This window comes from Vulpes lagopus, chromosome 21, assembly GCF_018345385.1.
Source record: "Vulpes lagopus strain Blue_001 chromosome 21, ASM1834538v1, whole genome shotgun sequence".
NCBI classification, from domain to species: domain Eukaryota; kingdom Metazoa; phylum Chordata; class Mammalia; order Carnivora; family Canidae; genus Vulpes; species Vulpes lagopus.
The window spans coordinates 18,038,585-18,054,848 of record NC_054844.1 but is presented as its reverse complement, the minus strand read 5'-3'; the positions used below and the strand labels follow the sequence as shown (position 1 = coordinate 18,054,848).

General features: G+C 40.7%; 1 protein-coding gene across 3 annotated transcripts in view; it reads right to left on the bottom strand.

The window, feature by feature from the left end:
• The window catches only part of AEBP2 (AE binding protein 2), an 87,427-nt gene extending 74,109 nt beyond the window's left edge, over positions 1 to 13,318 (bottom strand). For 2 of the 3 annotated variants that reach the window (XM_041736139.1, XM_041736140.1), the window contains exon 1: positions 12,524 to 13,318. In XM_041736139.1, coding sequence (XP_041592073.1) covers positions 12,524 to 13,185 — 662 coding nt within the window. In that variant the 5' untranslated portion in view covers positions 13,186 to 13,318. The remainder of the gene's footprint in view (positions 1 to 12,523) is intronic. The other variant, XM_041736142.1, reaches the window with a different exon arrangement.
• Positions 13,319 to 16,264: the final 2,946 nt, after the last annotated feature.

The window sequence follows — 16,264 nt, the reverse complement described above, 5'->3', positions numbered from 1 at the left end:
ACAAAAAGTTGTTTCTGGGATCCCTGGGTGGCGCAGCGGTTTGGCGCCTGCCTTTGGCCCAGGGCGCGATCCTGGAGACCCGGGATCGAATCCCACATCGGGCTCCCGGTGCATGGAGCCTGCTTCTCCCTCCGCCTGTGTCTCTGCCTCTCTCCCTCTCTCTCTGTGACTATCATAAATAAATAAAAATTAAAAAAAAAAAATTTGAAAAAAAAAAAAAAAAAAAAGTTGTTTCTTTGCTTTTGTACATCTATAACATTCATAACACAAAAGATATTTAACATTCAGATATAATTTGATTAATTTAGGCAGACAGAATCACTTCTCAGCCTTTTGGCTAAGATCAAGTGTTTTTAGGCAGATAGGTAGTTTTGCTAACAAGTTTCCTGGGGTGCCTGGGTGGCTCAGTTAAGTGTCCCACTCTTGATTTCAGCTCAGGTTACAATCTAAGGCTTGTGAGATCAAGCTTGGCATCTGGTTCCATGCTGGATATGGAGCTTAAGATTCTCCCTCTCCCCTTCCCTCTGCCCCTCCTATTTCTTTAAAAAAAAAAAAAAAATCCTACAAGCCAATTAGCTTTATAAAAAAATTAATTCAAGGTCATAGAAAGCAACACTATCCTCAAGTAGAACTTGTCCCAAATTTAGAACTTAAGCCACTAAAACAGACACGAGCCTACAATGTCAACATAAAATCCAACTCCAAATATTCATTTGTCTAGGGATAAAGGGGCAGAGACTTTGGCTTTTCTTTATCAAGAACAAATAGTAAATGATGAAACTGATTTTAAATGGGATTAAAGAATTTAGATCACATCAGATTTCAGTAAGGCCACCTGGTTTTGCCTTCCAAACTGCTATGGTATTGCAGGCTTTTAGGTCTTTAAACTCAGAAGCAATTAGAAAAAACAAGTAAAAAAGAAAAAAAAAGTAAAAGTCCTTATTTTATTTTTTTTTAAAGATTTTATTTATTCATGAGAGACAGAGAGAGAGAGAGTGAGAGAGAGAGAGGCAGAGACACAGGCAGAGGGAGAAGCAGGCTCCATGCAGGGAGCCTGACGTGGGACACGATCCCTGGTCTCCAGGATCACGCCCCGGGCTGAAGGCGGCACTAAACTGCGGAGCCACCCGGGCTGCCCAAAGTGCTTGTTTGATTACATGCATTATATATCTCAAGTCACATATTCTTAAGGCCTTCCCTACTCACCTAAGGTAGAAAGAATTCTGTTTCCTTCTGATCTGATTGATTGTACTATGAATCACCTATAAGCCTCTCATTTAGAGTAAACTCCTAAACCTAAGCAGTATAGTGCCTTGCACACAGTAAATGCTCACATACTTTTAGTGACAAATTTAAGTAGCATTTTTAAGGCAAGTAAAATATATGGCTTTGTCATACTGAAATAATCATAAAAATTAATTGGAGGCACACTAAAAATCATTAGCCAAAACCAAGATATTATTATTACTATTGTTACTGTAATTACAAGCTATTATCACTGTAATTTAAAAAGCTAAAATGGGTTTTTCTAATCAAGAAAAAGACTACTTTCCATCCCTACAATTATTTCTCTGAATAAAAACAAAAGATTTTTTCCCCAAGACCCAGCAGCATTCACTAAATTGGTCAAAAGGGACTTTATGCAACAATGATGAAATATAGCCTATGGAAAACAAGTAGGCTGCATTCTTACATGCACATCATTTGAAATTTGCTTCTCATTTCTAGTCTATTGCTCTTTAAGATTACTCCACCCACATTTTTCTCGCAGTTTAAGACCAGCTCAGCAAGCAATTATGTTCAAAGACTGTAATACTAAAAACATTCTATTTCAATGTAATTACATTATATAAGGAGTTAGCTTTTACCTTTTTTTAAATCTTTTACCTTCAAAAAGATTTCCAGGAAAATGCCTATATGCCAAGACAGTATGTAAAAAAAATCTGCTATGAAGAATAACACTCATTTTATACAGAAGCAATCACATTTGTTTTTTTAAGTTGGTGTAAAAGCATAAAAATGATTTTATCAGATGATTTCATACACACATTTCTGGCAAAAATGCCTACAGGACTCCTCAACACCTCAAAAGACATGTTCAAATGACTGTCAACATAAATGTAAAGCACTAAAAAATCTACTGCTGACTCATCCATTCTTGGTACTTTGACAAATACTTATAAAAAGTAATGACAAAAATTTTATAATTTAGAAATAAAATAGTAGGGACGCCTGGGTGGCTCAGCAATGGAGCATCTGCCTTTGGCTCAGGGTGTGATCCTGGAGTCCTGGGATAGAGTCCCACAGCGGGCTCCCTGCATGGAGCCTGCTTCTCCCTCTGCCTATGTCTCTGCCTCTCTCTATGTCTCTCTCATGAATAAAAAAATCTTTAAAAGAAAAAAAAAAGAAAGAAAATGCTACTAAAGACTCTATTCCCTGGAAGACTGAGTAACTACAACACTTAAATATCAACTTTTATACTTCATAGCCTTCAAAGGAATCGAGGCTATATAATTACCAATGAAAATCAGGCCCAGAAATGTAAACGAATTCAAGCTCCTAAGTTATTCTTTGTAAGAGAGGCTGAAATTTAAACTAGCCACTGACTTAATACTATTTTAATTAAACTCCCCTAGTCAAGGCTGGTTACAAGAGTCATACAGGCAGCATAAGAGCTTAAAGCACATCCGCCAGGACTGCCTACATTCTCAAGGAGCTATGCAACTCTGGGTAAGTTCTAATGCCTGCTTGCTTTCCTCGCTTCATCAGTTGTTTGTGAGGATGCAATGAATTGAACTTCATAAAATCCTTCCAATAAGCTCATGAGTCTCAGATTCATAAGCAAAGCACACACAATAGTTTTCACCTAAAATAGTATGTAAATTTATTTCTTTGTTCGGAAACAAAATATTAGTTGGGGATGTCTGCTTTTTACATTACTCAAAAACCACAACTTTTTTCAAATACTGTTTCTAACTATGCTGTTAAAAAGAACTGGGGGAAGGGGTACCCAGTGGCTCTGTTACAAGAACACAAGACTCTTGATCCTGGAGGTTGTGAGTCTGAGCCCCACACTGGGTATAGAGATTACTTAAATGAGTAAATACACGAAAAAAAAAAAAAGAATTGAGGGAATGTAAGAGGCACAGAATGATTCTCCTTGTTTCATACAGTCATGATAGTGAGAAAGAAAAAATATGTATCAGGTACATCCACCTTCAGCTGAATTCAACAAATTATTGAATTCTGAACACAGGCAGTGCAATAGGCGCATACAGCTGGTAAGCAATGCAAGTATAAAAAATAAATGGAGGGCAGCCCAGGTGGCTCAGCAGTTTGGTGCCACCTTTGGCCCAGGGCGTGATCCTGGAGACCCAGGATCGAGTCGGATCGAGTCCGCATTGGGCTCCCTGCATGGAGCCTGCTTCTCCCTCTGCCTGTGTCTCTACCTCTCTGCCTCTCATGAATAAATAAATAAAATATTTAAATAAATAAATAAATAAATAAAACCAGATTTTAATCCTTACAAATGTTATAGCCTAGAAAAAACAAACACAAACGGGTATTTTAATACAATACCATAAATTATGGTGATTTTTGAAAGCAGAAGAACCTATCTAAACTATGTTTGAGATCCTGGCTATTAGAAAGCCATGCTTGCAATACTCTGGGTTGGTCGAAAGGATAAAATCGAAAGGATAAAATAGAGAGCATTTGCCAAGTCTACTTCAGAATCATCACATTTGAGCTCCAAATTATATCATTTAAATTCTCACTTTTAAGGAAAAAAAAAAAAAACTAATCTGAAGTTCAGAGAAATAAAATGATTTGCAAGCCTTCTCCAGTAAAGCCAGTACTACAATATCATTCATTCTCACCCAAGTTTTCTTTCCACATCTATATGCATGAGAATGGAAGCATAAATGACTCTATGAATTAAAGATAGCCCTGGGGGGAGCCTGGGAGGCTTAGCAGGTTAAGCGTCTGCCTTCAGCTCAGGTCATATCTCAAGGGTTCAGGATCCAGCCCAACACTGGGCTCCCTGCTCAGCAGGAAGCATGCTTCTCCCTCTTCCTCTGCCATTCCCCCTATTTGTGCTCTCTGACTCTATCTCTGTCAAATAAATAAATAAACAAATATATTTTTAAATAAATAAATACAACCCTAGGCCCTTTACATATTCTATCTCATTTAATCACAATACTAAAATATCTTATTTTACAGGTAAGGAAGCAACTTTTGAGAAGTAAATTATAACTCCTAAGTTAAGGTTCATGCTCCTTCACTACCCAACTTTTCCTTGAGTTATTTCAGTGATGGATGTGCCTGGAAAAATAAGCAAGCTATTGTTCCAATGAAATCCTCAAGAAAAAAAACACTTTACTCAAAAATAATAACATAATATTTTTCTTATAAGCTACTCAGGAAATTAGTTTTTCTTTCCTTTGATTTAGTTTCCTAAGCATGACTTTTTCCCCAACTTCTACCCCAGCTCAAGTCTCTTCATTTCACACCTGTACTATTCCTACCACTTCCTAATTGGTCTCGCAGCTCCCATAATTTCCTCTCTACCTTTGCCACGTTTTCCTATAACACAGGAGATTCATCATTCATCCAAAATGCATTTAAGAATACCTTAAGGGATGCATGGTTGGCTCTGTAGGTAGAGAATGCAATCTTGATCTTGGGGTTGTAAATCTGAAACCCACACTGGGTGTAGAGATTACTGAAAAATAAAATGTTAAAAGAAAAAAGAATCCCTAAAATAAGTATCAAGCACTGTGCCAGGTGTTCTGGATAGAACAATGATCAAAAGAGACAGGATTCCTATTCTCAAGGAGCATATATTCTAGCAGGAAAGAAAACAGTAAATACTCAAACTGTAACAAGGGCAACAAAAAACTTGGGAGTGCTAGCAATGTGCCTCAACAAAGAATCAGGAATAGTTAGCCCATGAAAATGTTTGATAAAACCTGAATGTGATTAGGAGTTAAAAAAACAGAAGTTGGGGAGCAGCAAAAGAATCTGATTCACAAATCCACACTGACAAAATGCCTTCATTTGTGTTGGCATAAGAAATCCCACTTTAGCCATTCTTATTTCCCAGTTCCAATGTGAAGCCTCTGACCTAGAAAGAAGTCTCCTGAATATGGTAGGCTCTTTCCTATGCTTCATTTAGACTTTCTAAAAATTTCTCATCACTCACCTAACTCTAAAACCCACCAAAATTTTAACCACTGACTACAATATTTGCCAGTTTTTATTTTAATGTAATGTACTGTGTCACAAACACTTTACAGAAAAACTAGAAAACAACGGAACCATCTTTTTTAGTCTTGTCATTAAAAACGAAGTATCTGAGGGCACATGGCTGGCTCAGTCTGTAGAGCATGTGACTCTTCATCTCACGGTAGTGAGTTCAAGCCCCACATTGGGCATGGAGCCTACTTTAAAAAATAAAAATAAAAACTGAGGAGGCATCATCACATTTCTTTCTTATCAGTAGAAAGAACACCAAATTAAGCATCAGAGTAAATGCTCAAAATGTGATTTTTTTAAACATCCATACATCCCTCTGATCTCCTCTGATGCCCAAAATTGTCCATTTAGTTCCAAGACCAACATAACCGTGATTTGCACAAATGCATGCTAACAGTCATAAAAATGAACTCGACATGTGAGTAAATCACTGCAAGTCCATTACCAGTACTAGAAAATAAACTCCAAAGAGTTTTACTAATAGGTGAGTAGCTCACTTACATATTAAAAACTATTACGTGACCTTTTAGGTCGACCACTGAATAGATTATATATATGTTAAAGGAAAGCTGATTAAAATGTAGATTTTGCAATGAAATATTTGGCCTGGCATATCCTTTTGCAAGTCTCTGTGGCACTCATTTACAGATACTTGCCACACAATTACCAGTTGGTCTAGTACTTGTTGGCATTCAGATCTGATACTGCTTCATTACAACAAAAGATCATTACCAGCTATTTCTAGCTCATTTGTGCAATTTGTCTCCCCAACTCGTGAGGTCAGGGGGCTCTGTTTTACTCACTACTCTGTACCCTGTACCTAGAATACCACCTGGCACATAACGGAGGGATTCTATGTATACCCGTGGGCTAAATACCTATCACACAGTAAAAACATTTAAAATACACTGTGTGCCAAATACTCTACATGTAATCCCCTTAACAATCTTATAGGATAGTTAACTATTATTGCCCCTTTTTTACAGATGAGAAACCTGAACAGTAAGATGGTAAATAAATAACTGTCCCATAGTCACCCAGTTTAAGTGAAAACCAGAATTCAAACCACACATTCTGACTCAAATCACAGTCTCAAACCACTGTTCTCCCTATACCTTCTCCCTCCTTAACTTCAAAATTTCCATTTAACTTTGATAAAATGTTATGCATTTTTATACAGTAAATGCTTCTTAACAATTATTTAGGGGGAAAAAAAAAAACCTCTGGTGACTATCCATTTCAGACTTTCCATACTCACACTCATTTAAAAAAATGTTTTTTACAGACATTAACAATTTCAGAATTGTCCTATCATTTTTGTTGGTAGAATTGTCCACAATCAGTTAGTTAATAAACAATTATTATGTATCTCTGGATCTCCTCTAAATTGGTAGTTTTTGTTTTATTCTAAGATTTTACTTATTCATTTATATGAGAGAGAAGAGGGCACACGTGCACAAGCCACGGGAGGGACAGAGAAGGAGAGACAGAATATCATGCAGACTCCATACTTAGTGCTGAGCCCCATACAGGGCTCGATGCCACAACCCTGAAATCATGACCTGAGGGGAAACCAAGTCAGACTTTTAACCAACTGAGCCAACCAGGTGCCCCTTGTTCTTTTCGTTTTTTAAGGTAAACTCTACCTCCTAACATGAAGCTTGAACTCATAACCCTGAGATCAAAAATCATATACTCTACCAACTGACCAGCTAGGTGCCCCCAAACTAGTAGCTCTTAGACCAAATTCCTTTGAAAATCTGCTAGAAGTTGTCAACATCTTCTCAGAGAAATCACATAAAATTTTGCATAGACTCTCACTGGCTTTACTGGAGTACACTGACCCAACGACTAAACTTAGCAATATCAAATACAATGATCCAACCAAAGGCACTAAATCCTGGCCTTCAGTTTATAGTTCCCTTTATTTATATAAATTGTATTGTTATTTCAATTTAATGCTAACAATTAACTACTCACCATATCCAAGGTACTGTATTTAGACACTATAAAGATCTATATGAGCTAAAACTGTTTCTGCTCTCAAAACCACCACTGTACAACAAAAAGGATAAAGCAAGCATTCAAATAACATGGATTCTTCAGAAAGTTCACAGGACTCTACCAGAGATTCTTTTGCACTTTAGAACACCTTCATGGTAAAATCTAACCTTTTTACGTAGTTAAGGAACCAAGGCTCAAAGATATTACTTAAAATCATAACACAGGTAGCAAGACCAAGATCTAAATTGTGACCTTTGACTCAGATACACACTCTTTATACAAGCATTCTATTTTTTTTTTAATACAAGCATTCTATATCCCACCACCTAGAATAGAGCCATAAGCAGGAAGGAAAAAAATACATCTATAGGAATTAAATGGAAAAAGAAATTAAAGCCAGAATTCGTTATGGCATTTTGATGGGCCTTAAGTGAACAAAATCTGAAGTAATTATTGTGTAACAGGGAATAAATGAAAAAAAAAAAAGGAAAAACTTACCTGCTACATGAAAACATAAGAAGAATAAAAAATAAGTATATTTAGGTCATAAAAAGACTTTGTGGCTTCTTCTGCCACTTGCTCTGAGGGGAAATAGCTACTGTGTCATGAGGATACACAGATTCTGACTTGGTGAGTAACTGAAGCATCCTGCCAAGAGCTACAATAAGTAAGCCATCTTGGAAACACATGTCTAGCCCCAGTCAAATCTTCAGATGACTGCAGTGCTGGCCAACCTTTTCACTACAATCTCATGAAACCCTGAGCCAGAACCACCCAGCTAAGCCTATCCACTTCTAACTCTCAGAAACCACTGTGTGATAACAAATGTCTCTTCCTTTAAAAGTTGCTAAATTTGAAAGAAATTTGCTACACAGCAATAAATAATAGCTAATACAACTGGCAAGGTGTAAAACTTGACTCTGTTTATATAAGACTCAATAAGTCTTGTGCTAGGAACTAGGGCAAAACATAGACCTTGGAATTAAAAGTCTCACAGCAATACGCAAGATGGATGAAGCAGAAAGCATTTTTCTCTTCCCGTCTTCCACAATATTCAATAAAGAGTCCTGCACATAGTAAATACCTGTTTGGTTAGCAAATCAACTTACAGGCTTCTCTGACTCAACATAGTAGCCCTAACTTTTCTTAAAAGTAAAATGACCCCCTAGAATCTCTCCATAAATTCAGTCCTGAAGTCTGTAGTTTTTTCATGATTTGTTTCATGCACAGAACCATGCCTTACTTAACTGGGAGTTACAGGTTATCAAAGAAAACTGAGACCTACTAAAAGCTCTTTTCCCTAAACTTAATCAAAATAAAAGGTCATTTAAAAGAATGACTTTAGAGACTATGGACAGCTGCTTCGGAGTTGAAGAGGTAAATACTGAAAGGAGTTTATCATAAAGTATGAGCAAAAATTACTTTACGTAAAAGTATTGTATTGCCTCAACCATACAGATCCTTAATAAATCTTGATGATAACTTCAGCAAGCAGCCTTCTGGTATGAACAGGACTTAAAAATTTAGACTCCAAATTGGAAGATCTTCCCAGTCATACCACTGAGAAATTGGGCAATATAAGCCTGTTTTCCCAGCATCAGAGCAGTATCAGTTACACCTCAAAGTTTGCAACCCCCCAAGATCGGGATTACAAATCTTGACCCACAAAATGATAAGGGCCTGTGGCCTTTCCTGATCACTAAGTTTCATACTTATATGCCTTTCCCTATTACCCCCATCCTTACACATGCACTTTTCACTTGGCATGGATTTATCCAGAAAGGCGGATACAAGTGGCTGATAGTGGTCTTGGCTTTTCAAAACAAGTCATGGCTTCTATTCTATCTAGTTGGAGGGGAAAGGGGGAACACACATATACATATGTGTGTGTGTGTATATATATATATATATATATATATATATATATATATATATAATACATTGTTATATGTGTGTGTATGTGTATATATTATATATATAAATTACATATATATAATTTCTTTTGTAGTTGTTCCATTCATATGTATGTATACATGTATACATATATATATATGAATGAAACAACTACAAAAGAAATTATCAATTCACTTACACAGAAAAAGTAAGAATACTTCCAGTGTATAATTTGATTCAATAGCTAGAATTTGTGAACTTAAAAAATTTCAGAAGTATCTTAAATTCTAAAATTCTATTTAAAAGTTAGTCTCTGAAATTAACTTAAAAGATGGTATTTTTTTAAAGTGGTAATTTTTTAAAAAATACTTAAGCTTAGGTTCAAAGTAAAAGAAAAACTAGTTCATAGTGGTCTCAAACAGCTAAATATTCCCCTAAAGAAAATAAATTCGATATCAACATTAAGGTTTTCTAACTTTACCAAAATAAACACACTAATATGCTATTCTGGTTTTGAATCACTTTCTCATGGGGAAAATAATCAATGTTTCTGTAGCAATTGTCATTTATTCATTTTATAAGTCAGTCATTTTTCACCACACAACATTTCCACTAGATGTTTATAAACTGACACCTTGGAACTGAGCTTTAAATATCTAAGTCTTTATATCTAAATGTTTCTTAAAAAGAAGCACTTACAATTAAAAATACTTAAGATAGTTCAACAAATTCCAAGGTATGTTAAACTCAAAAGTATGATCTAATTTCAAAGTAAGAGAAAAATTGAACAGGTATTCTAGAAGAAACAGTAAATTTTAATAATAAAATTATTTTTATAGGAATGCCCAAATTTTTTAAAAGCACTTTAAAATCACGATACCCTTACATCAGTTACAAAAGTAATTACGGCCTCCTACCATGAAATCAATTTATAAAATCTACATAGATTAATGTAATCTGCAGAACAGTTCCTAAAAACTGTGAATCCTTTCCAAAAACTGTGAATCCTTTCCAAATTTAAAAGGACCCTTAAGGGCAGCACGGGTAGCTGGGCGGTTTAGCGCCGCCTTCCGCCCAGGGCGTGATCCTGGAGACCAGGGATCGAGTCCCACATCGGGCTCCCAGCGTGGAGCCTGCTTCTCCCTCTGCCTGTGTCTCTGCCTCTCTCTGTGACTCTCATGAATAAATAAATAAAAATTTGTTAAAATAAAAAAAAAGGACCCTTAAAGAAAAAAAAAAACTTAAAGGCAACAAGGGGGCATTTAAGAATGAAGATTAAGACTACCATATCCAGTTTCACTAGCAAAACATTTTCATACAAGTGATAATCTTTCACTCTGAAACAGTAAAAAGATTACAATATTTTGCACTCTCTAATGTTTAAGCATTAAGAAAAGCAAGTATGTTTGATTATCAAGCTTTAACCTTATTTGGACTTGTGGCACTAATCTCTTAGTCCTTACTCTGAAATATGATGTAAAAATTAGATATTCCAGTGATTATCTTATAAATATGAAATGAAGCCAAAAACTCCACTTCCTGAAATATTACTTGACCAATAATAGTTCATCTCCTAAATGGATGTAGCAAATAGTAACTTAAAAAAAAAAAAAAAAAAATCCTGGCACATACAGCTTGTTATTTGAGTTGAGTATTCTAACTCTTGTGAAGTGGAAGTAGGAGGCTTGAGAACCTTTGTTCGGATCCAGCTCTTCCACTCCATACTTACTTTTTGAGTAAGACAATTTGCTTCACCTGTTAAATGGAAGTCAAAGTAATTCCTATCTTGCACCAGAGTTGTGAGAATGAATAGAGACATTTAAATTGTGCAGTGTTAAACCTGTGTGTGCCCACACACGCTGGATAAATGGAAGAACTGTGCTAGATGTTAACTGTATAAACTGATGTCAACTTTCAAATATCTGCTGGTACCAATGGATGAGGATATAATAAAATGATAAATAACATACGCTTCATTGTGTGGGTCACATCAATTTTTAATCATCTTAAAGATTCTCCTTCCCGCCATACCTACATAGCTCAGCACAGTCTCTCTAGGGTTTGTACAGTCTGCTTTACTCCATCCATCCAAGGTATTTTCTTCTCTAGATATTAAAGTAAATGTCGAACTGAATCTAGTGCTATATTTTCATGTTATTTAGAGTTTTGTATTCCTTGTAACATTAACGATAAACCAAAGTGTTCGTTTTATTAGTTACCAATCCGAATTCCTAAAACCTCAGAATACTTAAACTTTTAGAGACAAATCAATACCGATGGTTAAAAATTCTACTGTTCATCAAAACATTAATAGATGGTCAAAATAAAGGCCAGGAGCAGTATAATAGGCATGACATGGTTGTCTCTGCGTTTAAAAAAAAAAAAAAAAGTACATTAAAAACCAATTAGTTAAAATAGGAAGTCTTCCAAAGTGATGAGAAGTAATTACTGAAACACACTAATGCAATAAATTTTAATGTCTCCAAAAAATGAAGCGTATTTTCGACTGTATTCATGTTATTTCTAACAAGCTTTAGAAAAGGGCTACTTATTTCTTCAGAGCTCTCTCCGATCCGTGACTTTAGAATTACCGTCTAAAAAAATCATGACATTCCTGTTAAAGATCATAAACCACGTACCAATATGGTGTGCCTTCCGGGCTGTACACCTCATTACGACTCCCAATTCTTTGGTCCCTTCGAATCATCTTAAAGGACATCAATCCAGTATCCTCGTCTACAATTCCTACAAGTGTTCTTAAACTTTCTCCCCACGTTCAGTCACAAAGCAAAACACGAGTTAGCAAAATCCCTTTGGAGAGCGTATTTAATGACTACACGTGAGAAATTTTAGAAGCGCTGACCAAGTTACAAAAGGCCAGTCGTTTTCCTTCTAAGTGGCGAAAAGTGATAGTTGGGGCGGGGGGGGGGGGGGTCTCCTCCCTGAACAAGGAAGTTCTGTTACGTCCAGGCGAGACCAGCCATGTTGGAAAACACTTGTCAATTACCGTTCTGACAAGTGTTCGCGAACACGGTCGGACCGAGCGAGGCCCTCGGTAGCTCCGCCAGGGGGTCGGGGCCTACTTTGAGGGCTGTTTGGGAGTTGGGGCTGTCCGTAGGTCCGTCCGGGGCGCAGAGCCGAGGGGGGAAAGAGGGCGGGGGAAAGGAGAGTTGCGGGCGGCCATCCGCGGCGAGAGGGGCGCGGCGGGCAGGAGGGATTTCCGAGTTGGGAGCCGGGGGGAGGGGCCGCGGATTCGGGGCGCAGGGGATCCCAGTCAAAAAAAAAAAAAAGTGCCCTCGTGCCCCCCTCTGAGAGGCGCACGAGCGCAAAAGGGAGAAGGGAAGGGGACGCCCTCCGGGGCACTGACCTGTCCTCCGAGTCCATGCGGCTCAGGGGCTCCCCGTCCGACGACATCTCCAAGCTGCCTCGCCGGCCCCCGGAGGTCGCGCTGCTTCCGCCGCCCCCGGTCCCGTAACCCTCGTCGCCGCCGCTGGAGACGACGCTGCTGCTGCTGCTGCCGCCCCCGCCGCCGCCCTGGCTGCCCCGGGGTCCCTTGGGCTCCTCCAGGCCCTCCTTGCCGTCCCCATCCCCGCTGCTGCTGCTGGCGGCGCCGGGGCTCAGCGAGCGCGTCTCGTCGCTGCTGCTCCCGCCGCTGCTGCTGCCCACCAGGCTCTCGGCGCTACTCTCCTCCTCGCCCCCGCCGCTGCTGCTGCTCTCGTCCTCCTCCTCCTCGTCCTCCTCCTCGTCCTCGTCCTCGCCGGCCTGGCTGGCGCTCTCGGGGCTCGGCTCCGACATCGTCTCCGCCTCGCCGCCCCCCACTCCGCCGCCGCCGCCGCCGCCCCCGCCGCCGTTCAGCAGCAGCGCTGCCACCGCCTCGGCCTCGGCCTCCTCCTCCTCCTCCTCCTCGTCCTCCTCCTCCTCGGGGGGCTCAGCCCGGCCCCGCGCCGCCGGGCCGGGGCTGCCGGGGGGCAGAGGGCTCAGGCGAGAGAGCTCCTCCAGGTCGGCCATGTCGGTGATAGCGGCGGCCATGGCGGCGCCTGCTCCTCCTCCTCCTCCTCCTCCCCGCCGCCGCCGCCTCCCTCTCCCGACTCGAGCTCCCTCGCTCGCCCCCTCCCAAACGCCCAAAACTCCGCCGCCGCCGCCGCAGAGCAGGAGGAGGGCCCGCGAGCTGCGTCAGCCTGCACACGCGCTACGGAGCCCGCGCGGGGACAGGCGCGCCGCTGCGCGCACTCACGCGGAGACGGCTGCGCGCCTGCGCGGCGGCCCGAGGTGGCGCCTCCCCCGGCCGCGGCGCCCGCGCCCCGCCCCGCCCCGCCCCGCCCCGCCCCGCCCCCCGCCGAGGGCTCAGACTTTCCTCGGGGTCTTCCCACGCCTGCTCCGGGCCTCGCGGCCGCCGGGACACGCAGAACGAAAGCTTGGGCGCTGGCCGGGGATTTTAACAGCCCTCCGAGTTCTCACGGTAAAGTCATTCATTCCGGGGATGTTTGGGGAGTGCCCCCCCCCCCCGGGTGCGGGCGGCGAGCCAGGAATCAAACAAGTCCCTGCTCTCCCGAGAGCTGCAGCCCACGAGGGCAGGTGCTTGCGACGGGAGGAAACGAGCAGCACGACGCGAGCCCTGAACCCACGCGCAGCGCAGCCACAGGTTCGGGCCAACCGTGATTTCAGCGCCCCCCAAGAAACGGTCGGAGCCGCCTCCCTGCCAACGTGTGTTCTGTTCAGGATCTTCAAACTTTTTAGCTAACGAGCCCCCTAAATTCTGTACATCCTTATGCAGTTTAAAAAAGACATCTACGTTTTTTTTTTTCCCCCAACTGGTTATGAATATTTTATCATTGTCACACTTTTAAATATAGCCAGCCGACTCCAAATACTGCAGTTTTGAGACCCACCAAATCCACTTTTTAAAATACAGTTTCTTTGATACTTGGGCAATGTCCATCTTTCCTTTATCTTCCGTATTTACATTCCGCATCCCTCCAGAATTTCATCCTAATAATAGATTTTTATGTCTGTTTTATTAATCATCTTCTGGTCCCTTGTAATAAAATGAAATAAACTGAAATTAAGGATCGTTTTTGAATTTCTTGCGATCATAAAATTTTAAAGCTTTATTATTTCGAATGATCAAAACACGTTTTTAAATAGTTATGCGCTTGGGTGGCTGGCTGTGTCCGTTAAGCCTTGACTTTTGGTTTCAGCTCAAATCAAGATTTCAGTCCTCAGATTGAGGCCTAGGTAGGGGGCTCCTGGCTCAGCTAGGAATCTCTCTTCCTCCCTTCTGCCCCTCAGCGCTCCTGCCTGTACTCTCTCTCTTTCTAAAATAATAAATAAATCTTTAAATACTTACATAAATATTAAACACAGAAGTAAAATGTTGTTGGAAATGCATCTTACAAAGATAGAACTGCTAGTTCCCACTACTTTTTTGTTTGTTTTTCAAGCAGGCTCCACACTCAGCGAGGAGGCCAAGGTAGGACTTGAACCCAAGACCCTGAGATCAAGACGTGAGTTGAGATCAAGAGTTGGACCTTTAACCAACTGAGCCACCCAGATGCCCCCAACTAGTTTATTTTATTGATGGATGAGTATCACTAGAATGAGAACAAGTTCAACATCAATTCTATTCCAAGTTTTCAATTCCATGGATGTACTCAGTGAGGAAACTTGTTCACAATAAATAAGTAGATGAAAATGAAGTTTTTAGTAACTTGAACTCCTTCCAAATTATATGCCAAAAGAATCACATAAAGATCTAACAAAAAAAATATTTTTAATGATCCATCAGCTGACAACCCTGATTAGGTTCTCTTTCAATTGTTGAAAGCAAGTTGTTGAAAACCATCTGACTTCTAAGGTTGTGTTATCCATTCTCATTCACCAATTGTTCCTTTTTTGACATCCTGGAGATTTTTGTTTCACCCCTGGGGTATTGCACCTTGGTAGGATTTGGGGTGGAGAAGAATTATGCTTTTCTTTTGTAAAGTAGGGAAGGGGCAAAAAAAAAAAAAAAAGTAGGGAAGGGGCAACTGGGATAAGGAAGGGTGGAAAGAACTTTACACTCTGACACCAGAGGTGTATCTTCAGGCAGATCACTTTTAGGGACAGCCACCTAAGGGAAGTGCAGATCTGAGAACTGATTGCATTAAAACAGTCTCCTGTTAGGGGGCGCCTGGGTGGTTCAGTGGGTTAAACATCTGCCTTCAGCGCAGATCATGATCCTAGGGGCTTGGGATAGAAGATCCTGGGATTGAGCCCTGTGTTGGACTCCCTGCTCCGTGGGGAGCTGCTTGTCCTCTCTCAGCTCATGCTCATGTACACTCACACCCTCTCTCTCTTTCTCTCTCTCAAATAGATAAATAAAATCTTTATAAAACAAAAACAGAGTCTCCTGCTTCATAGATTATGAGTACCCAAGTATTATACCCACTACCTTTGGCCTTTGGACAGCTGTTATATGTCCCATATGTTCCTCAAGGGAAAGCAAAAATTGAAAAAATAATAGTATGGGGCATTAGGGACGCCTGGGTGGCTCAGTGGTTGAGCGTCTGCCTTTGACTCAGGGCCTGATCCTGGGGTCCTGCGACGGAGTTCCGCATTGGGCTCCTCACAGAAGCCTATAGTCTTCTCCCTCTGCCTATGTCTCTGCCTCTCTGTGTCTCTCATAAATAAAGAAATAAAAATCTTTAAAAAAAAATAGTATGGGGCATTATGGTTTACAGTTAACTTTCCACGCACATATAATGCAAAATATTCACCTCACACATTTCAACCTCAAAGCCACTATTTGAGATAGACCAGAAGTGTATTATCCTGTATTGTAACGTAAGTGCTTTCAGAGAGTTTAACTGAAAAGTGTATGTGCCAAGCACTGTATTAAACCCTGGAAGTTGGGGTTAACATTTAGCTGAGCTAATCAAGGAAAATTTCATGAAGAATGTAGGATTTGAACAAATTTATACAATAAAATATATGACTGTGTAAGGGATCCCTGGGTGGCGCAGCGGTTTGGTGCCTGCCTTTGGCCCAGGGCACGATCCGGGAGACCCTGGATCGAATCCCACGTCGGGCTCCCGGTGCATGGAGCCTGCTTCTCCCTCTGCCTGTGTCT